General features: G+C 34.9%; 4 protein-coding genes across 4 annotated transcripts in view; all 4 read left to right on the top strand.

The window, feature by feature from the left end:
• Nucleotides 1-23,851, top strand: part of LOC116348545 (janus kinase and microtubule-interacting protein 3-like) — a 133,451-nt gene that overhangs the window by 27,442 nt on the left and 82,158 nt on the right. The window contains exons 2-5 of the mRNA XM_031779573.1: nucleotides 10,730-11,397; nucleotides 11,504-11,744; nucleotides 12,949-13,062; nucleotides 17,514-17,612. Of these exons, the coding sequence (XP_031635433.1) occupies nucleotides 10,919-11,397; nucleotides 11,504-11,744; nucleotides 12,949-13,062; nucleotides 17,514-17,612 (933 nt within the window). The 5' untranslated portion in view covers nucleotides 10,730-10,918. The remainder of the gene's footprint in view (nucleotides 1-10,729; nucleotides 11,398-11,503; nucleotides 11,745-12,948; nucleotides 13,063-17,513; nucleotides 17,613-23,851) is intronic.
• LOC116348540 (probable 4-coumarate--CoA ligase 2) lies at nucleotides 743-1,608 on the top strand. The gene has a single exon (XM_031779570.1). It carries the CDS (start codon nucleotides 961-963, stop codon nucleotides 1,351-1,353), a length of 393 nt encoding a protein of 130 aa, XP_031635430.1. The 5' UTR covers nucleotides 743-960; the 3' UTR covers nucleotides 1,354-1,608.
• On the top strand, nucleotides 2,675-4,814 carry LOC116348531 (4-coumarate--CoA ligase-like 7). Its single transcript, XM_031779558.1, has 5 exons — nucleotides 2,675-2,851; nucleotides 2,911-3,311; nucleotides 3,366-3,439; nucleotides 3,509-4,378; nucleotides 4,451-4,814. Exons 1-5 carry the CDS (start codon nucleotides 2,717-2,719, stop codon nucleotides 4,675-4,677), a joined length of 1,707 nt encoding a protein of 568 aa, XP_031635418.1. The 5' UTR covers nucleotides 2,675-2,716; the 3' UTR covers nucleotides 4,678-4,814.
• LOC116348546 lies at nucleotides 5,588-10,456 on the top strand. The gene is made up of 10 exons (XM_031779574.1): nucleotides 5,588-5,722; nucleotides 5,782-6,182; nucleotides 6,269-6,342; nucleotides 6,416-7,276; nucleotides 7,349-7,552; nucleotides 8,596-8,630; nucleotides 8,690-9,090; nucleotides 9,145-9,218; nucleotides 9,302-10,171; nucleotides 10,242-10,456. Exons 1-10 carry the CDS (start codon nucleotides 5,588-5,590, stop codon nucleotides 10,454-10,456), a joined length of 3,270 nt encoding a protein of 1,089 aa, XP_031635434.1.

Raw genomic sequence — 23,851 nt, 5'->3', positions numbered from 1 at the left:
TTCAACGCATATTAGGGGAATTTTTTGCTCAAAAACGAAATTTTGTATGGGAGGTACCCTTAATATGCATTGAAATTTCTTCAAACTTTCAGAATGTTAACTTTTATTGAAAAAAATAACCTCTGCAAATTTGCACATGATTACGATATCATATAGGCATGGCTGCGATACAAAAATTCCCATTTTTAGTAGTTTTTGTATGAAAAGTACTTCGAAAATTATTTGTATCGAGTTTCTTTGAGTAAAAGATTTGTAATAAATGCATGTTGTGGATCACAGTGCGGAAAAGTTCATCTTACGGATGTAAGACATTTTATATTTCTAGTCCCGTTCACGTCGATGTGTTAAATGATATTGGAGCAATACTCTCATCTTCGGGCTCAACTGGTCCATCAAAATGTATGACTTTTATATTAATGTGTGTTTTTTAATAGCGTAATATCCGTTTCTCAAAATGTATATCTTTTACTCTAAATATAGGCATTTCAATTCCTATATGGTGGATTAACTTACTTGATATCAGAGGTCTATCTAAAGATGACATATGTTTGAGTTTTTCTTCGATATATTGGGGATCTTGGTTAATGAATGTAATGTCATGCAGTATGAAAGGATCGACACGGATTATAACTAAATATAGTTTTTCGGCAACACTTCAGTTCGAAATAATTGAAAAACACAAAGTGACACTTTTAATAGCCGTTCCATTTTATATGATTGCGTGTTTAAAAAATGATTTAGTTCTTACGACTGATCTTTCAAGTTTGCGACAGATACTATTTGGTGGTGGTAAAGTATCTTCAGGCTTAGTAACTGAAACATATCGTTACTATCCAAATGCTAAGATCACATCATGGTATGGTTTGACTGAAATAGGAATGATTTTTCTATGGGTTCTGAATAAAAATGGCAAATATAGTGCTGGAGTGTTGTGTGATGGTTTGACCATGAAAATAGTCGATGATAATGGAAATCGATGGTGAAACATGCACTAGGACGAAGTATAAATTAATTGAATATTTGAGTGATCCAAAGGCAACTGCAGCAGCTGTTGACAATGAAGGCTTCTTTTTGACTGGAGACATTGGCCATTTCGATCAAAATGGAACATTACACATAACCGATCGCAAGAAAGATGTTTTTAAAATATTTCATTTCGAAGCTCCTTTTGCACCATCTGAAATGGAGAGTTATCTTATCACATTGCCAGACATTCAGGAAGTTTGCATTGTTGGAATTACGACTGGTATTGATGAAGAGTTACCAGCCGCTGTTATCGTGCGAAATTCAAATTCATCTTTAAGTGAACGAGATTTCTTTGAATTAGTGAAATTCATTTCAATTTTAATGTAGATCACTTTCCAAAACGGATGTGGCTTCGCGGTGGAGTCTACTTTGTTGATTCGTTACCGAAAACTCCATCTGGAAAAATCATTCGACCAAAAGTAGCCGAATTGGCCACGGAAATATTCCATAAAAGAGGAATCAATGATCCTGATAATCAATCATATATTGCAGACATTCCGGAAGAATATCACAAACCTATTGCTCGAAATAGCGATTGAAAGCAAGACCTTTTACTTGGAGTTCTTCAAAACAACATTTATTTTTGATTTTGCGCTTATATTCTAATAATAAATCGTTTTAGAAAACACTTTTGACTTGTAATATTTTTTTGATAAAGAGTGTGAGTGGATCCAAACAAATTATTATCTGTCAACGGTATTCATTCGGCAATTCAGTTAAAACAGCAATAAGTAAAGCATATGCAAGCTGACTGTAGTGTCTTTGCATATATGCTTCGTGCCTTGCTTCTTATTCTTTATTTCCCTTTTTCATCTTTTTGTTATGTAGCGTAGCAGCCCTTGCCATGCAAAGAGCTGAAAACGAATAACGAATAAGACGCAAGAACTGAATCGTATACGCACATACACTACTTTCTTCGTGTGTCGCTCCGTATTCTCTTTCGTGTTTTCGTAGCTGACACACGGTGCGAATGCCCGGGTGAACAGAGCAAATTGAGTGCTTGGGATTATATCGTACTGACGTGAAACTTTGCACAGGTTATTTTTTCTACAAAAAGCCAACATTCTAAAAGTTTGAAGAAATTTCAATAAAATTTAGGGGTAACTTCCATACAAAATTTTCGTTTTTGTGCAAATTTTTTTTTTACAGACAAAATTCAAACCCGAGAACTTTACTCCGTAAACCTGTCAAAGTTCAACACAATTGAAACTTTAAAAGCAAACGAAGTAGTAAGCAACATGAAAATGAGTTTGATTGAATTAAGCTTTATTATGTGCGACATTTGAAAAATTAATGCCACCACAACTAAGACTGATAATATAATTTTGGCAATATACATCAACACGCGCTTTATTTTCTTGATAACGAGCATATAATAAAAATAATGTCTGTTCACGGTTTTATTTGGCATAGTATTACCATTGAAAGTGTTTATTTCATTCTCTATCTTTATCTATTGTTATTCAATGACTTAGATTACTAGATTAGTGAGTTGTTACAGATATAAATTGATCGCACGGTAAAAGATGCAATTAAAAACACGCGCAAAAAAGACGTCAAATGGAATAAACCAGAAATTATCATAAATTGGATCTAATTATCTTATCTTTTTGATCAAAACAATAGAACTATAAAAAAGTGAAGATACTTGGCAATAGATGAGCAGTTTTCAAAAAGACTCGACAGCAAAATGGTGGGTGTTAAGTTTGACGCTGAAAGTAAATTGTGGTCGTGTACTGAAGAACCAAAGTGTTTGGATCCAAATGAGTGTTATGGGACATTTTTATTGGACATATTGTCCAAGCATGGCTCAAAAGTGGCTCAGGTAGCTGAATTAATAAGAATTCATAACACATTTGTTCTAAATGTTCATTTTTCTTCAAGATCAATCATGATACCGGAGTTAGAATGACTTACGATGAATTAAGATTGAAAACCATTCGCGCTGCGCAAAATTTGCAGAAAAAAGGATTTCAATACAAAGATGTGTTTGCTTTTTTGGCCGTGAATTCGGATGATTTGTGTCCGATTGTGTTTGCATCGTTCTGTATGGGGTGCACAATCAATCCATTGCATTCGACCCTCTCGAAAAAAGAGATTGCTCTTAATCTCAAAAAAACCAACACAAAAGCCATATTTTGTGACGTTGATTCTTACAATTTAATCTGCGAAGCATTGAACGAATCGCAATTGAAGGTGCCGATTTTCACATTTGATGGACAAATTTCTACCTCAGAACCAGTTGAAAGTCTACTCATTCAAACTGGAAATGAACATGAATTTGTGTAAGTTGGAAGCATTCGTATTCTATGCTTCAAATAATCGATTTATATTTTTAGTTCCGTTCACGGCGATATGTTGAATGATATCGCAGCGATATTCTCATCCTCGGGCACAACTGGTCCATCAAAATGTATGAATTCATTGGGCGTGTTTTGATATTTTTCTCGCTCTAAAATCATTTCTTTCACTTAAAATACAGGTATTGCATTTCCATATAGCATGATTTACTTGTCAAAGTCCATATTCTCAATTAAAGAAGGCATATGTCTGAGTTTTGAACCATTATTCTGGTCGAAGTGGATATATTATGCATTGTCATGCATTATGCAAGGATCGACACGGATCATAACTCGATATAGCTTTTCAGCAGCACTTCAACTAGAAATAATTGAAAAACACAAAGTGACATTTTTATATATCATTCCATCTTATATGAGTGCAAGTTTAAAAAATGATTTAGTTCGCACGACTGATCTTTCAAGTGTACAACAGATCCTAGTTTTTGGTGGTAAAGCATCTTCAGGTATAGTAATTGAAACATATCGTTACTATCCAAATGCTGAGATAAGAGCAGGTTATGGTTTAACTGAAATAGGATGGAATTTTCTATGGGTTCTGAATAAAAATGGCAAATATAGTGCTGGAGTGTTGTGTGAAGGTGTGACCATGAAAATAGTCGATGATCATGGAAATCGATGTGTTGCCAATGTCGATGGTGAAATATGCACTAAGGCGAAGTATAAATTAATTGAATATTTGAATGATACAAAGGCAACTGCAGCCGCTTTTGACAATGAAGGCTTCTTTTTAACGGGAGACATTGGCCACTTCGATGAAAATGGAACATTACACATAACCGATCGCAAGAAAGATGTTTTTAAAATATTTCATTTCGAAGCTCCTTTTGCACCATCTGAAATGGAGAGTTATCTTATCACATTGCCAGATGTTCAAGAAGTTTGCATTGTTTGCATTACGACTGGTACTGATGAAAAATTGCCAGCCGCTGTTATTGTACGAAATTCAAATTCAACTTTAAGCGAACGAGGTTTCTTTGAATTAGTTGCAAGTAAGATATTCAAACTAAAGAAAGACAGCAGATGAGCAACCAGATGACTAAACCATTTTTATTTTTATTTAGATCACTTTCCAAAACGGGAGTGGCTTCGTGGTGGAGTCTACTTTGTTGATTCGTTACCAAAAACTCCATCTGGAAAAATCATTCGACGAAAAGTAGCCGAATTAGCCACGGAAATATTCCATAAAAGAGGAATCAATGATCCTGATATTCAAGCGTATATTGCAGACATTCCGGAAGAATATCACAAACTTATTGCAATTAGTAGCAAGATAGCGATTGCGAAATAGCGATTAATAGCAAGACTTTTATCTTGGAGTTCTTCAAAACAACATTTATTTTTGATTTTGCTCTTACATTCTAATAATAAATCGTTTTAGTTCTTAAGTTGGTTTTTGGTTTTTAATAAAGAAATTATTTTCATTTATTTCCAAGTGTTTTAGAAAAATTAAGCTATTCTTTCATTGATATCGTATATCAAAATCGCAAAAACCGGGTAAATACTTAATTAAAAGGGCAATTTACAGAGAAAATTACTTTTTTTAAGCTATTTCAAAGTCGCCATACTAATTACCATAGAGAATTCCCATCGACGGGGTAAATGTCTGTTTAAGTTTTTATAAGTACAAAGATTTGTCCAACCTACTCATATCTCAACGGGAATGATCACATATATTTATAAATACCTATTTTGAACCGAATTGCATTGAAAGTAATAAATGATAAAATAAAAGATTAACAACAGCTCGTAATTTTGGGCAATATACGATTTTTGAAAACAAACACTTCTAACTTGTAATATTTTTTTGATAAAGAGTGTGAGTGGGTCCGAAAAATTATTATCTGTCAACGGTATTCATTCTGCAATTCAGTTAAAACTGCAATAAATACATAAAGGAAATGAGGCCACGCAGTATAATCTTGCAAATGAGTGCAGGCAATTTACTATTAATTTGAGGGATTTGCATTGAGTCATAATTACTATATCAATGCATTTGTATAAGAGATAAAAAAATGAAGTCAATCGAGATACACAAAAGAAATGCGGGCTTGCGATCAATGAATTCCTGTCCTAGTGTATTTTCTTATCAATTTTCAATTTGTATTTTGAATAACCTGTCAAATCATTTAAAGATATCGCTATAAAATCATAAATACTATGGCATGACTGCACAGTTTCGAAAAATGTTTTCAAGTAAAATGATCGGTGTTAAGTTTGACGAAGAAAGTAAATTGTGGTCGTCCACTGAAGAGCCTAAATATTTGGATCCAAATTTGTGTTTTGGAACGTTTTTATTAGACACATTGTCCAAACATGGCTCAAAAGTGGCTCAGGTAGTTGAATTAATAAGAACTCGTAAAAGATTTTTGTAATATTCGAATTTTTCTTCAAGATCAATCATGATACCGGAGTTAAAATGACTTACGATGAATTAAGATTGAAAACCATTCGCGCAGCGCAAAATTTGCAGAAAAAAGGATTTCAATACAAAGATGTGTTTGCTTTTTTGGCTGTGAATTCGGATGATTTGTGTCCGATTGTGTTTGCGTCGTTCTGTATGGGTTGCACAATCAATCCATTGCATTCGTCTCTTTCGAAAGAGGAAATTGCTCAAAAACTCAAGAAAACTAACACCAAATCCATATTTTGTGACGTTGATTCTTACAATTTATTCTGTGAAGCATTGAACGAATCGCAATTGAATGTGCCGATTTTTACGTTTGATGGGCAAATTTCCACCTCTGAACCAGTTGAAAGTCTACTCATTCAAACTGGAAATGAACATGAATTTGTGTAAGTTAACACAAACGTTGTGTTAGACGCCCCTTTCATAGTTACGACTGTTATTTTCTAATTGAAATATTGAATTTAATTTTTAGTCCCGTTCGTGTTGAAATACCGAGTGATATCGCAGGATTCATCTCGTCATCGGGCACAACTGGCCCATCAAAGTGTATGACCTTAATGAGTGCACTTTAATAGTGTCTTTTTGTCGATCTAAATGTATGTTTTTCACTATATTATAGGTGTCGTAATACCCTATTCCATGTTTTATTTCACTATTCCACCGAAAGATGACATATGTTTATGTTTTTCTTCAATATATTGGACGACGTGGATGTATTATGTGTTGACATGCACTATGAAAGGATCGACAAGGATCATAACTCGATATAGTTTTTCAGCAGCGCTTCAATTCGAAATAATTGAAAAACACAAAGTAACTCTTTTATGGACTATTCCATGTAATATGGTGGCATGTTTAAAAAGTGAATTAATTCGCAAGAGTGATCTTTCGAGTGTACAACAGATACGAGCTATTGGTGGTAAAGCATCTTCGGGCATAATTACCGAAACATATCATTACTATCCAAATGCTGCGATCACATCACCATATGGTTTGACTGAGGTCGGTGGGGTATTTGAGTTCGTTCTTGATAAAAATGGAAATCACAATGCTGGAGTGTTGTATAATGGTGTGACCATGAAAATAGTCGATGATAATGGAAATCGATGCGGTGCTAATGTTGATGGTGAAATATGCACTAAGACGAAATATAAGTTCATTGAATATTTGAATGATTCAAAGGCAACTGCAGCCGCTTTTGACAGTGAAGGCTTCTTTTTGACTGGAGACATTGGCCATTTCGATGAAAACGAAACATTGCATATTACCGATCGAAAAAAAGACATTTTCAGGATATTTTATTTTCGAGCTCCCTTTTCAACATCTGAAATTGAGAGTTATCTTATCAAAATAGCAGACATTCAAGAAGTTTGCATTTTTGGTATCACGACTGGTGCTGATGAAAAGTTGCCAGCTGCTGTTATTGTACGAAATTCAAATTCATCCTTAAACGAACGAAAATGTTATGAATTGGTTGCACGTAAGATATTGAAACTAAAAGAAAACAATAGATGAAAAACATATGTTATTCACCATTTCATTTTTCATTTAGATCACTTTCCAAAACGGGAGTGGCTTCGTGGTGGAGTCTACTTTGTTGATTCGTTACCAAAAACTCCATCTGGAAAAATCATTCGACGAAAAGTAGCCGAATTAGCCACGGAAATATTCCATAAAAGAGGAATCAATGATCCGGATATTCAATCGTATATTGCAGACATTCCGGAAGAATATCACAAACTTATTGCTCGAAATAGCGACTAATAGAAAGTCTTTTTATTTGGAGTGCTTCAAAATGAAATTTATTCCTGATTTTGCTCTAACGTTCCAATTATTAATCGTATTTGTTTTTAATAAAGAAATTATTTCCAAGTGCCCTCACTGCATTCATGTGACAAGATCGAAATGTCCCATTTAGATGTATATTTCGTTCCATTTCAATTAAATAATCAGCGCAATACATTATGTGTAATACTATATATCCCATAATTATGTAGAAATTATGTATGAAATCCAATATACAGTGTAAACAATGTTTGAAAAGGTAGATTTTTTAATGGGTTAAATAAAAATTATTTTTGGTTTGGGTGCAAACCTCTTTTCAGACGGCATTTCAATGTGAAATGCATCATACAAGTCTCGAACAAATTGTTATAAAAATTGCACTCATTGCAACGGAATTGTTGTGCTTTAAACATTTCGATTCGTGCGTAATCACTGATCACAGCGATAATTTCGAGGATTAAAAAAAATTATAATTGCGCATTTAAATCACATTTAAACATTTCAAGTCATCAAAATACGAACATAAAAAAGTAAAATTTTATATTACATATAATTATAATAACAACCTTATAAGATTTTACTGGGGGTAGACACTCTCATGACGACCACGAATCATTTTAAATTTGGCCCATTTTCACCAATCTTTGCTAGTCACATCACTCTCAATGAATTTCAATCATGTTTAATTTTACCGATCTTCACCAATCAATGAGCATGAGCAATTTTTATCAATCTTTATTCATATTTTCATAAGCAAATCTTTTCCAGTCACAAATCTTGCGTTTACCCCCTGGAGATTTTAACTCCACAAATGTTTCATTGTTCCATCTCTTTTGAAAAGTCAAATTGACAATAAATAAAAAAGTGAAAACACTTGGAAATAGCAGCAGTTATAAAAAACACTCGACAGCAAAATGTTGGGTGTTGAATTTGAGGAAGAAAGTAAATTGTGGTCGTCCACTGAAGAACCAAAGTATTTGGATCCAAATTTGTGTTTTGGTACGTTTTTATTAGACACATTGTCCAAACATGGCTCAAAAGTGGCTCAGGTAATTGAATTAATAAGAATTCATAACACATTTTTTCTAAATGTTCATTCTTCTTCAAGATCAATCATGATACCGGAGTTAGAATGACTTACGATGAATTGAGATTGAAAGCCATTCGCGCAGCGCAAAATTTGCAGAAAAAAGGATTTCAATATAAAGATTTGTTTACTTTTCTGGCGGTGAATTCGGATAATTTGTGTCCGATTGTGTTTGCGTCGTCCAGTATGGGGTGTCCAATCAATCCATTGCATTCGTCTCTCTCGAAAGAGGAAATTGCTCAAAAATTCAAAAAAACCAACACAAAAGCCATATTTTGTGACGTTGATTCTTACAATTTAATCTGCGAAGCATTGAACGAATCGCAATTAAAGGTGCCGATTTTTACATTTGATGGGCAAATTTCCACCTCTGAACCAGTTGAAAGTCTACTCATTCAAACTGGAAATGAACATGAATTTGTGTAAGTTGGAAGCCTTCGTATTTTATGCTTCAAATAATCGATTTATACTTTTAGTCCCGTTCACGTCGATATGTTAAATGATATCGCAGCGATACTCTCATCCTCAGGCACAACTGGCCCATCAAAATGTATTACTTTAATACTTAATTTGTGTTTTATAGAAGTTTAATATTTGGTTTCTCAAAATTTATGTCTTTTACTCTAAATATAGGCATTTCAATGCCATATGCCATGATTAACTTACCTGATATCGGAGGTCTATATAAAGATGACATATGTTTGAGTTTTTCTGCGATATATTGGGGGTCTTGGTTATTGAATGTAATGTCATCCAGTATGAAAGGATCGACACGGATTATAACTAAATATTGTTTTTCGGCAGCGCTTCAATTCGAAATAATTGAAAAACACAATGTGACATTTTTATTAACCGCTCCAACTCAAATGATTGCATGTTTAAAAAATGATTTAATTCGCACGACTGATCTTTCAAGTGTACAAGAGATCCTAGTTATTGGTGGTAAAGCATCTTCAGGCATAGTTATTGAAACATATCGTTACTATCCAAATGCTGAGATAATAGCAGGTTATAGTTTGACTGAAATAGGAACGAATTTTCTATGGGTTCTGAATAAAAATGGCAAATATAGTGCTGGAGTGTTGTATAATGGTATGACCATGAAAATAGTCGATGACCATGGAAATCGATGTGGTGCCAATGTCGATGGTGAAATATGCACTAAGACAAAGTATAAGTTCATTGAATATTTGAATGATCCAAAGGCCACTGCAGCGGCTTTTGACAATGAAGGCTTCTTTTTAACGGGAGACATTGGCCATTTCGATGAAAATGGAGCATTGCATATTACCGATCGAAAAAAAGATATTTTCAGGATATTTTACTTTATTGCTTCTTTTTCACCCTTCGAAATGGAGAGCTATCTTATCACATTGCCAGACGTTCAAGAAGTTTGCATTGTTGGCATTACGACTGGTGTTGATGAAAAATTGCCAGCCGCTGTTATCGTACGGAGTGCAAACTCGTCTTTAATCGAACGAGATTTCTTTGAATTAGTTGCAAGTAAGATTTTGTTCAAAATATTCAAAATATTCTTCGAAATTCAATGCAATTCATTTAAATTTTAATTTAGATCACTTTCCAAAACGAATGTGGCTTCGTGGTGGAGTCTACTTTGTTGATTCGTTACCGAAAACTCCATCTGGAAAAGTCATTCGACGAAAAGTAGCCGAATTGGCCACAGAACTATTCCATTTAAGAGGAATCAATGATTTGGATATTCAATCGTATATTGCAGACATTCCGGAAGAATATCACAAACTTATTGCTCGAAACATCGATATTTAATCGCTTCAGTACTAAATTTTTTGCAATGAATCGGTTCTTCAAAAGTGGCGAAATAATTCTGCCGATACATATTATACGTTTAATTTGAATAAAAATCATATTACCAAAACTCATTGTCAAGTCTTTATTTTATGGGAATTCATTCTTTGCTATTAGAAAGTTTGAGCTCTACCCTCTGACCTTTTAAAAAAACACTTTTATACAATTGTGAATCAAACCGAACAATAACAGCAAAAATATCTCTAAATCCCTATCTATGTTTTTTCTTTGCAGACTAAATTCAAACGGTGAAATTCACCATAACGACGTTTGTATTGCTGTCCGAAACCTGTCAACGTTTACCAAACTTATCAACTGCTATCAAGCTTTCTACTCACGTTTGAAGCTTATTTTAAAGCAGACGAACTCACGAACGAAAAAACAAACGTAAAAGCAATTGTGAGACCGAAAAATATTGCAAAAATGATAAGCTCAGAACCAGAGCAAAACGTTCAAGCCGATGAATTGTCGGTTCGCCAAATCGAAAGCGAATCGAATTCAACGGAGCACATTGAAGAAAATACCGAATTAAAAAAGAAAACCAAGCGCAAGAAATCCACATCAATCGATGGCATTGAAAACGAAGCAATTGACATTAACTATGCAATTGTTCAACATGAAAATAAACGGCAAAAAATTGAAATTCCACCAAATCTCAATGGCAATATTTCAAATCCAACCAAAGACGATGTGGACTTAGAACAAACACCACCGACCACCGCCAAACCAACAAAAGATGCAAAATGCAACCACACCGAAACCAATAAATTACGCTTGAAATATGAAAACATTCATACGAACACCGTTCAGAAGCTAAATGCACAGGCCGATCAACTACGCATGGAAATCAACACACTTCGAACGGCGCTGGCCAATGAACAAAACGCCGTACGAATTTTACGGTAAGGGAATCTTTTACACTCACTAATTCTTTTTTCTACATTTTTGTGGATGGAAAAATGCAGCCTATTTTACTTCGTACTTTTATCATAATTTTTCTTTTTACAGCGCTCAAAATGATGCCAATTTTCGTAAGGAGAAAATTCAATCATGGAAAATGCGTGGCGAAAAACAAGCCGGCACCAATTCGAAGCGATATCAACGATGTGTCGATCGAACGGGCGCATCGACTCCGGTGCCAATGTCTCAAAATAGTCAGCTTTTGGAGCAATCGACAAGAATCGACCGACTTCTCAAAGAAATTGAGACACTCAAAGAGACAAATAAGAATCTGGCAGAACAAGTCCAGGTGAGATACATTTTTTTGCTTTTAATCAGAGAGGTATTCAGTGCTGGGCGTTTAGTAGTTGACTGCGATTTCAGGTAGCTTTGTGTGCATTAAATTTGTGCATATCAGAGCATATAATTAAAAATTCACTGTAACAGCAAAATTATGGACGGAAGGAAACGTTTCCCATTCAAATATTTTTCTCCTTCTGTACTACTCGATTTGGTCTGCAAAACTAAAACGAAAATGATTCTGCAAAGAAGCCATAAGAAAACCATAGATTTATTGCCTAAAACGATAAAAAATAATATTCACAAATTTTGGCGCTGCATTCTATGCAAACTTGTTTTCCGTTGCAACGGACTAAGTGGAAAGTATACGCTTATCACATAGAATGTAGCGCCAACTATACGTGAATTTTATTTTTTCATCATTTTAGGCAGAAATCTTATCGCTTCTTTTCAAATCTTTCTTCGCTGGTCAATTCGCCCTGTCCATGATATACACCATATGCCCCCTCTGAGACATCGAAGTCCGCTCTCTTATGCTCCCCATTTGATATTGTTTGAGAGCGTACGAGAGGCTTCTTTAGATGAACAGTCGGTTCTAATTGGTCAAAATTATGGCAAAATCCAAAATCCTTTCTTTCAAATGCGCTGAATTACACTCTTATTTCAAGATAAGAATCGTAGATTATTAATAAAAAAATTCAACTCCATTCATCACAATAAAATCCGTTTTAAAATTGATGATATAATCAGTATCAATTTCAAACCATTCAACGCCAATTCCAAGTAAAATGACTCAAAACAATTTTCACACGCTGTTAAATTTTTTTATGTTTTAAATACACACAATTGAAATAAAAATAAAAGTTGAAATTCCATTCCGGTTGGTATTTGAATTCTGAATTGGTTTATTTTTATTACATCCTCGTGTGTTTTATTCCCAATGCGAAATGATGTGGGCATTCTGATTGTAATTACTGTGTTGTTGTTGAATGGGCGCAAAAAAAAACGGATTGCATAAAATGCTGAAATATTGATTGAAATGAAATAATAATAAAATTAACCGATAATGTTCGGCCTGAAGTGTTGTCATAAAACCGCAAATTGTGTATTTAAAATGTGAATGTTTGTCATTAAAAAGCAGCGCCAACAATTCCATTGTGTAATGATTTCAATAAAAGAAAACTTCTCTTCACTTGTTCTATTCACACAAATAGAAAACATCAAAAGCTGACCGCCGGAAAGTCTCTGATATGCGCCAGTTGAAAGATGAGTACGAATTGCGATTAAGCCAATCTGAGAAGGCGTCTAAAGTGGAGATAAATCGATTGGTAAGTATTTCTAGTGTAAAACAATTACATTTTCTCGGTGGGTGACTCACAGTGTGCGTTGGTCTGGTGTGTTTGAATTCATTTCAATTAATCTTTAAACGAATTTTAGGTGAAATTTGTGCTTGACCAAACTCTCTAATCGAATTCCGACAAAACACTTTACCGTTTTGTTGTGCGAATGTTTTAAGCCATATCAATGGACAAGACCATGCGGTTTCTCCACTGCATATGGAGTAGCTTGATATGCGGTACGACCAATTCATGAATGGATTTTAACAGCCCAATTTCGAATCAAAAAGTGCCAAAATATGTTACATACAATGACAATGATTTCATTGACATTTTTCAAATACTATCACCCATTTGTAACTATACACATATACCTTTTTGTCAAAAAAACATCTCTCTCAACATGCGATCCAATGGCATTTCGATTCAGTGCGTTTATATATTGAGAATTTAATTAAAATCGGATGCATTCGACTGAACACACCGGGCGACACGCAGTTTATACAACAACACCCATGACTAACAAAACATCTTTTTATCGAAAGACCCATGTGGATACACTCGACTATATCGTCACAAATACATTACTTTGCAATCGAATACAGGCATTTACTGAAAGAACAAAACATTTTCGTTCGCATGAAATCGGACAGACGTCAATTTTGGTGTGTACGCGTTTTGCAGTGCATCGCTCAGCATTGCCAAGGGCTTCGCATTAAATGCGCTTTTAACGAACATTGTAAAACTTTTAAATTGCAACCGATTTAACCAATTTTTGCTAAAGTTCCGGAAAATTGCCACTCTACAGACTTCTTTACGCATACTTTTACCCAATTTTATTTAAAAAAAAGATGATTTCTTGACTTTGGCTTAAAAGAATGGGCATTTATTTCACTTTATTTATCAGTCCGAAGTTGAAGACCTTTTTCGCTCGCCAAGCTCTAAATCTTCCCCTCAAAACTGCGTTTAAACATTTTTCCCAAAAAATTCGAATGTATTGCATTCAAATGAAGTCCGCACTTTAAAAAAAGCACATAATGACTGACATCCATCTCTCTTTACAACAAATTGTTCTTGCGGTAGCACCAGTTGATTCCATCGTTTTGGTCAATATTTTCGAATTTAATTGTCGATTTGTGCGTTCGAATATTGCATGTTCCAAATAAATCTCGTCTGCATTTGCCAATTCAGTAAAATGAAATCCACACTTTGATACGTGACCAAGATTTCGGTTCATGTTCGAGTAATTCAGAGCGATTTTGGGTAAAAAAATTATAATTGTGTGTCGTCTTTGTTGTTCATTGACGATAAACCGTGGGAAAGTTTTGGGCTAGCCTCTTTGTTTTTGTTGTTAATCGTGTTCGGTCCGCATAATGTTGATAAAATGTGCGTTGTTTTTTCAGTGGCCGGCGGTCAAAAATTTCATCTCTCCAATTACAACGTTTGAACTGTATTTTGGCCGCGGGGCACTCATACGTGGCATTGCACACAGATTCATAATGAATGAACAACAAGTGAATCAATGATAGGGAGAGAGAGAGGATTCATATAATCGTCGTATCGTTTTTGCAGCACCAAAAAAATGTTTGCAAAAATGAAATTATATCGTGAACGGGATTTGCTTCGTTTAACGCAAATTACGGACACTCAAAGGCAAAAAAAAGCGTCGATCCAAATGGATTGAAAAGGGAGATGAATGAAGAGCACGATGCACGAGTGGGCGGTACAATTGCAATTTTAGGTTCACGGTTTTAAAGCAGCATCGCACCCGCAAGGCACATTTTGTTTTCGTACATAGAATCCGAAAACATGATTTTCGGTGCACGGTTAAATAAAGAACGACACTCTTCCGACCTCTCCAGGTTGATGACGGTGTTTTTTTTTCTGTTCTTTGGTTCCTATTCACTTTAAATACCGCATCGGTGAGTCATGTTGTTTACAATGTCGACGAAGCTTTCTTTATATATATTTCTGCACGGTTCATTAGCCACAAATAAAAACGCAAGTGGGAATACACCGAATGTACAAAATGAGACGTCCGGAATGATAACGAATTTCAACGGTTAGAATTGACTTGATATGCAATGGCATAGAAATACACACGCAATCAAAAATGATTGCTGTGATTTTAAATGCCGTAAGCTACCTTTCAATTTATACTTTTGAAATAGAGATTTAAACGCAACTTCGATTTATACGGGCACACAACAAAAGCGAGATAAACAGCATGGATACTTGGAATTGCGTGCACAAATGAACTTCGATTTTTTTTTCTTGTTTTGGTTTTGCGCAATTTCATCAAATGAAATCACAAGTCACTTGAAAAGCGAAGAATCGATCGTTGGTTCTGATTTATCGCATGAAAAATTAAGATATTTTTTTTGCTTTTTTAAATTCAATACAGAATTCTTATTATAAAAAATAATCGCGTTTTATCGGTCGATGACTGATGTGAATCGTAAACTAATAATAAATTTTTCTGATTAAATTATTTTACAAGAAATCCATCGAATCAATTCGATTTTACCTACAGAGAGATTTTTTATTGTGTATTTATTTTGTTTATTTTCAATTTTTTTCGTCATCGTTTTATCCTTCTCGTCAGATGCATAAGCAAATTTAATTCCGACGGAATGAGCTTTGCGCAGTAATTGTGTCGCTGAGAATGCATTTTTATTCATTTTGATTGTACTTTTCCACACACCTAGTGTGGGGAAGTTATTTCAGTTTTGACTTAAAGTTCATCAACTCCTACTCTCGTTCTTGTACGTCTTCAAGATATATCAGGAGCGGGTCCATGAGTGAAAACAAGGGCATAGGTGTCCCAGCTCTCGAGGGTCCCAATTACTCTCCTTAGAAAAATCTGAGAACTGTACTTTAGGAGCAAATTTGACGAGATTCTTTCGATTTGCAAATAGGTTTTACAGATATTCGTCCTCCTACCGTAATCAATTTCGATCCGAATGAAACCTGTTTAACATTTTTCTACGCTTGATGCAATGAACTTTTGCCGGCATCCATTTTGGATTTTCCCCAGCACTCCCTTTGAATTTTTGCCATTGTGTCCCTCTAAAATCTTTGGTGTCAACACCATACATGGACACGGTCGGCAAGTAAAGATGTTCCATTAACCCATAAAACCTCTAGTAAATCAAAAGAATACTCAACTGTCACGTGGTTTTGTTCAGACGATTTAAGGAAGTGTTATCCAGGCTCACAACCGTACCAATGCATGATGTAAAATTCTCAAAATCGCTCCTCGTTCTTAGCGACACAATTCGATTGTGCCTGCAATTACACGAAGCAGCAGCAATACAACTTCACTCAGTTTTCGATCAAGAGTCAAATGACTAAAATCGTTTTATTAAACAGAAAATGCAAAAAAAAAAAAAAATCGAACAAATCAATGAATGACATTCAGTCGAATTGTTCCCATACAACAAATTTTCTGCTCAAATAATTCAAACCTATCATATCAACCGTTTCCAATCTTTGATCAATTATTTCGATTCGTTGTTTGAATTGATCTCCAAATCAACGATGGAAATGTGCTACCTTGAACAAAGGTCTCGTTCTTCAAACCTTCGTTTCGAATTCAAGTGAAAATTTATCATTTTAATGTGCGTTCATTCATCAAGAAAAAGAGTTCCCAATCATCATCCAATTCAGCCTATTCAAGTGTGCACCAAATTAAAATCGTTCACAATTAAAATGGTTGAACGAAATGAAGAAGAAAAAACAAATCGGCACATCCTCTGATATTATCTCATTCCATCATCATCTCTGCATGAAATGTTAATGAATCAAATTTGTAAAGGTATTGTAATTGTGTTTGTTGATTATTAAAAGATGTTGCTTGTTATTAAAACTCGTTGTGGATTTAAAAATAAAAATGGAATTAAAATAGCGATCTCATCATTGTCGCAATAATTGTAAATCATTTTGAACTCGAATGAAAGTGAGTTCGACACAAGACAAAACGGCCTATGTTTCTACGCCAATTAAATGGCTAGTAAAATGATTTAATTACGAGTGTCTCTGTGTTGTCTTCTTTATCAGATGCATACACTTTCTATTCGATCTCGTGCAACCTCTGACTCTCAACATTTACAATAAACAAGCGACTATATCACCGCAACAAACAAACACCGTGATTTGCATCGAATGCTGTGAGATTCGTCGATCTATTTTGTTCAAATCAACAACCGTATTGTATTGTTTTGTGAGAAAATCGACTTCAGCGACATGAAATTGATATGAGAATCGCATTGTTGTTGTTTTTTTTTATCACAAACGATAAATTGTATCTTTTAAGCATAAAGTGAAATTTAAAAAGTCATTTTTCTTGTAGCAAAACAGAAAAAATCTCATCAAGAATTGCCATTAAAAAGAAAATCGTCTGACAGAGGAATAATGTATGTGTTTTGTTTTTGCCATTTCAGTTGGAGGAAATTAAAAGTAAGAAACAAACCATCACCATTTTACAGAAGGCGTGCAAGCAACCACAACTTCGTAAACATGAGAAAACCACGATGTCAAAGGTAAGAGAACTTGATTTTCAGCCGACAATGACAACAATTGTCGTGTTTTTTTTGGTATCAACATACCTTTTCTCAGCTAATTAAGAGCCATTTTATGTTTATTTACACAAAATCTCAAAAGGCTGATGGTCGGTTGAATGAAGTCAAAATCCAGATCGAACGATTTCAAAACGTGTTAGAAGTGGTCAATAGCGAAGACACATTGTCTGCAAATATCATCGGCTTCTTCGTTATTTACATTGAAATGGCTTATCTTTTGTGACTTTTCCACGAAGCGTTTGAATTATAAATTTCGTAAAAAATGGTGAAATGTATCGAATTTGATCTCTTTTGATGAAAGTTCAATCTTCTTTCAAAATTACCTAAATGAATACATCACCAATCGATGAATATAGATTGGATTAGGCGTGAATATCAATGTGAAAAGCAAATATTTTGTCTTTTATTGGTTCGGCCAAACAAAGCGCTATGCAAATTGATTGAATAAACACGAACAAAATTGAAGTTCAATCCACGCATAATAATGACATATGTCGGACGTTAACCTTTTTGCGATTTTTGTTTCAACATGAAATACGCAATTTTTGAAGCTCAAGAATTGGATAAAAACTGTAGGTGTTCATTGAATATGCAAGTTGAATGGTCAAACACCGGTAAAGTCACCAAATGGGTACCAAACTCATGTTTTCGGCAAACACCGTAATTTTTTTTACAAACACCAAAGACCCCGACCACAATGTGTGCGTAATTTCATCTGTGGAATAAAAAAACATCGAGATTGTCATTAACTTTCGAAGAGAGTTTGTCGCACGGAGAAAAGTGCTTTTCATTTTTAAATTGCCTATTTTTAAATTGTCCGATCGATGTTTTGCATTGTCTTTCGACTCAATTCGGCCCACCACGAGAAACTGCGGGAAAAAGTTGCTGTTGAACAACACATCCAATTAAGTAGATACATCTCATGTGGTTTGTTTGTATCAATATTGAAACGTAAAGAATAAATGTATCACGTTTATTGTTTCACACTTCCTTGCCGTGTCGGAGAAATATTCAATTTGATTGAATTGAAAATCTTTGACTGGGGTTCATTCATCTCTTTACGGTAATTTTGTTGTTCGGCCCTATAAGCCAAAACGATCGCATAGGCTGCGAGCGATACAAAACGCTCATAAAACGGAATGAGAGAGCGAAAAAACATAATCGCACCAATAAATGGTTATACATATTGGAAGTTCAATGAATAATAAAACGGGTTAGATGGATGGTGTCGATCTTTTTGAGTACAAGCCTATAATTTTTTTATTTATTGGAAAATCAACATAAAAACTTATACGTCTGAATAAAGCAGCTTATAATTTATGAGTTTGAATGGCGTAAATTAAAGTGCGATTTAATATTTTGCATAAATAATGAGTTTGATCGAAATATTGAATTGATGGACACTCTGTCACACGGTGATTCACAGTGGAAATGATATTAAATGTCTCGAGTTTCTATTCTCTCTTCCCCCATCTTTCTTTCTTTCGATCACTCTTTCTCTACTTTAGGGTCCTTCTCACTATCTCCCTCTTTTTCTCTCTCTATTTCGAAGGTCTTCTCTCTTTCTCGCTCTCTCTTTGATCACTTATTTTCCAAAACACAAATAGAAAAGAGTCAAAACCTCGCAAATAGAAAAGAGTCTTTCCTATAACACAACAGCACCACTGGTTGTTTCAGCAAAAAGACCGTATTGTAAAGCGTAAGGTGCGAATGAAATGTTCATAAAAGGAATCGATTTTAAATTGAACATATTTTTTTTTCTGCGTCGAAAAGCAAAACCAGAAATCGAAAAGGTAAACATGCGAGTGAATGCACTTATGCGTTTGCTGAATGAATCAACAACCAGAAATTAAATAAAACTTGAGAGAATATATGAATGGCCCGAAGGCAAAACTAAAGAAGAAGGAAAAAAGTACGGCTGGACTGCAGGCCATAGACATGACCAGAACAGTGTCGATATGGGCTCACGAGCGTGAGAATTAAATGAATGGACTCTGAGTATTTTCAAATCCCGTAAAAGATGCACACACACACACAGCATTATTGTTGTGATATGTAAAGAAGATGCACATCGTCATAAAGAAAAAACAACGCAGATTTGATTAATCATTGAAACCGATTTTATGGCAAGATTCAAGTTCTTGCACGAAACACCATTGAATACCGTTTTGAGATAGAAAGAGAACTTAACGAAAAAAAAAGAACAGAATTCTTATTGTAGTGTTTGTTACGCGTTTTTTTTGACGACTATCGTTTGCGTTGCGCTTATACAGTTGGATCAATGGCCAAATGCCAATGGCAGCACCGTATGAATGAAATGCATCGTTTGAACCGCACCAAACGATATTTATGACTTTTAGTTGAACGAGCGTGTGGAAACATCCATAAAACTGATAAAAAAGCAACGAACAGAGTGCATGAGTGCGCGCACGACTTTCTAACAACAACAAAATGTAAATGTGACACGGCAACGCAGTACAGTCGGGGAAATGGTCAGGGCTCACACAAATTTTATATATGATCTTTCACTGCTTTTTTCGAATTATTTCCCCTTCGCAATACTACCTGTTATGAAGCAAGTGTATCGCGAGCGAAACAGTGCTCAGGAGAAGTAAAAAAAACAAAGAGATCGAAACATCTCTCGTGTTTCGAAGACCGAAACACAGAAAAAGATCAAGTAGCTCTATACATCGAGGTAGATTTAAGCAGAGAGAGAGAGAGAGAGAAAGAGAGCGCATAAGAACGAATCAAAGCAGTTCGTTCATCGCGCGACAGCATAACTCGAGCATAGTTGCGCCTTAACGGCGGGGAAATGATCGAGCATAAGCCACCGTGCGTCGCCCATCCAAACCAAGCGAATCGAATGCAAAAGAAAGACTCAACAATACCTGTTCGCCGTGTGGTTTTGCGTTGACGATCGTTTTCGCGCACCAACATTGCAATTTGTAAACAATTGCTTCAGTTGCTTTTTGAGTCGCATGCGCATCACACCGTATTTCAATACTTTCTTCAATCGCAATTGGTATTTTTTTTTGTCCGCAGCAAAATTCGGTTCGTTGATCTGATAAGACCCGCTCTGTCTTTTTTTATGAAGTGAATTGTATTTTGTCCAGCTGTTATCAAGATTTATGTGATTAAATTTATTCAAATTGAGAAGAAAAAAAAAACGGTTTAAGTGGCCGTTAGTTGAAATGACATTAGACTAGTTAGCATTTATGCAAATTTTGTGCAAGCCACGACTGAAGAAAAAAACTGTCGAATTTTGATGAATTTATAAGTTTGGTTTTATAACACTTGTGTGTGCGAGCGCGAGTTTTTTTTTCCTATTATTATTGATTGTGTGGCACAAAGAGAAATTTTTTGATTAGTACGAAATTCATTGGAAAAAATTTCGCGATGTGAATAACAAGCATCAAATTCAAAAACATGAGAGAGTGAGAAATCAAAACGAAGATTAATATGTACTTATGGCGTAAGCCGATCGAAAGAAAATCCCGACAAAAAAAAACGAAACAAAACAAAAAAAATTAGTGATCGCGCGTAAACAACGAAAGAATTGACAATTTCCAAGAAGCGAACCGTGTTCATATGCATAGTGAATTTATGGGCATTTTTGTACTTCGTTTTTGCTTGCTAAAAGTTTAGTGTGTTTTGCATTGGAAACTGTCGAAGCCCATCGTCTGCGAGAGAGTGATTGTGTTAATTCTCCCGGGATGTGCCACATTGAATTGGCTAGAAGCAATTCTATGCGCTGAACTGTGTGTGTTTATGTGCACGCTGTGTGCCTGTTGTTTATTTCATTTTATTGCACTGCATTTGCACGCATTTCTTGGAAGCTGTTTTTGCAATTCGTTTTACTTGCAAACCGCGACCGAATTCAATGAATAATGAATGAAGCTGTGCAAGCGTCCAAACACACAATTTATTTATATATCTGCATTTAGAACCTAGGAATTGGTGTCTGTGAGTGCGCGCGAGTGTGTGCTTTTTTTAAAAACCAAAGTAGTGAATTTTTAGGTTTGAAAGCTACCTGAGACGTGCGTGTAGAGTGAAGACAATTGGAAAATTACTTACATTTTGTGCGCAAATAACAATCTCTTTTGGTGTCTGCTATCGTGCCGCGTTTGACCATATAGTTTATTTTTTTATTGCACAAAATATATATCCATTGTTTTAACATTGTTTTGTTGCGTGCAATGAACTTATTGCAATAGCCACATTGAATGCATTTACTGTGGTGGATCGGTGAAACCAAATAACATTTATCCGATCTTCTTCGGCGGATATTTTGAAATCGAAACCATAAGAACACTGATTTTTTTTTGTTGCTTTGGGATTATTTACATCGCATTCAGAATAGATTGAATGACAATGGTATAAAACTTTTGTCGGTCTTGTGAAAGCAAATCTATTGAAAGGTAAGATTTTTTTTTCTCGGTTTTTTTTTCGCTCTCTATGCAAAAATAATGACATTTTTACGACGATTTGTTCTTTGGTGGGGTTTTTAGACGTATATTTCACTTTTTATATTAAAAGAGATACATTCGCCAATTATTATAAATCACAGCATTTTGATTCGAACGCCGGATTTTGATTTGGGTTTCGATAAAAGGTGCCTTTTGGACTCGATTTCAATGCTCAAAATGTGAAACATGCAGAAAAAGGTGCAATATCGTTTGGTTCGAAAAAATGGTACCAAACTACCTCTCGCACACCAGGTGGACGGAAAAGTGAAAAAAAAATCGGAACCAAAAGAACCATTGGGAACAATAAAAAAACGATTTGGTACCACACACGAAACTGATTTGATTACGACTCACTTCAAAACATTGGATGATAATTTTTATCATCGTTTCTTCATTTTGCCTTCGTTCAAGCATTTCTTCATATTTACTCTGTTTTCTTCGTATTTCATAAAGTTTCCATTCCGTTCCTTTTTTGATTCGTCGATTTTGCGTTTTTTTTTTTCATTTCGATACAGTTTGTTGATTTCATTCGTGTCATTTTAATCATATTTCGTTTGGCTTGACTTCGTTTTCGATCTTATTTTAGATGTATCTTGTTTATTCTTTTTTCCAACACATTTCGCATTGAAATTGACCTTTTTTAGATGAACGTCATGAATTCACATTCATAATTGGTTGAAAACAAACCTCAGCTCATTGAGGTTTTTCATTACGATTCATTAAGTTCAGGTGTTGAAACCGCGTTGTTAGGCTCTAATTTTTGCCGATGCTTTTGAATCGATTTAGTGCAAAGCACATATAGATGAGAATGAAAATGAATTATGGAATCTCTCCTGCTCTTACTTACGAAAACTTCAACAAGCCAGAGCATGAGGTGAGATTCTTATAGTCATTTTCAGTCCCACATATGATCGCACGTCTTTTCATTCAATCGACATCGTTTGAATTCAAACAAAACCTAAATGTCATTTCGATTTAATTTGTGTGCCGTTTGATTTATAGCTTATTTTTTTCAAAATTTATCTTTGTTGGTTTTGAGTTGCGATTAAAACTAATTTCTCAATTGAAAGATAAATATCATTACACTTGACCCCGTTCACAAGCGCGCGCGCTTGCTTTTCATCTGTTGATCGCATTTAATGATCGCATTGTACAATGGTGATTTTCGTTTGAAAAATTAATTTTAATCATGATTTTGTCAAGCGGTTGCGTGTGTGTGTGTGCAAAAAATCAACAACATCATGAGTATGAGAAAATCGCACCGAGCAGTGCGATATAATACCAAATGTGATAATCATCGTATTTCATGAGTCGTTCATCAGAGAAGCTGTAAATGCGATAATCGCCGTGAGCTTCGGTATTAAATGGATTGCACAATTGAATTTCAGCATCTAAATCTCGGTTTAATCAATTTGATCAAAGCAATCGTTTCAAGTTCAAACAGACTTTGCCCAGCCAAAAATGATTTCAATTTAAAGACGTTGCTATGATGTTCAATGATAACGAAATGGAAACGAATTGCAAATAAACGATCGTTTTGTAAATTGTTTGCTTGAAGGAACATCAAATGTGCGAACGACACTGAAAGTCAATGGATTTTCGCGTTTCGAGTCAATCACAACTCTTACATTATTAACTAATAATTGATAGCAACTCTTTCTCAATTTCCTACAAATGCAATGGACTTTGACGAATCGTTCGTATGCAAAAACAAAATTGACTCTTTTCAGGTCA

Source organism: Contarinia nasturtii, unplaced genomic scaffold (assembly GCF_009176525.2).
Source record: "Contarinia nasturtii isolate CC-2019 unplaced genomic scaffold, AAFC_CNas_1.1 Cnas_scaffold_2490, whole genome shotgun sequence".
Lineage (NCBI taxonomy): Eukaryota > Metazoa > Arthropoda > Insecta > Diptera > Cecidomyiidae > Contarinia > Contarinia nasturtii.
Note: the sequence above shows the minus strand (reverse complement) of the source record. Positions and strands in the feature narration are given on the sequence as shown.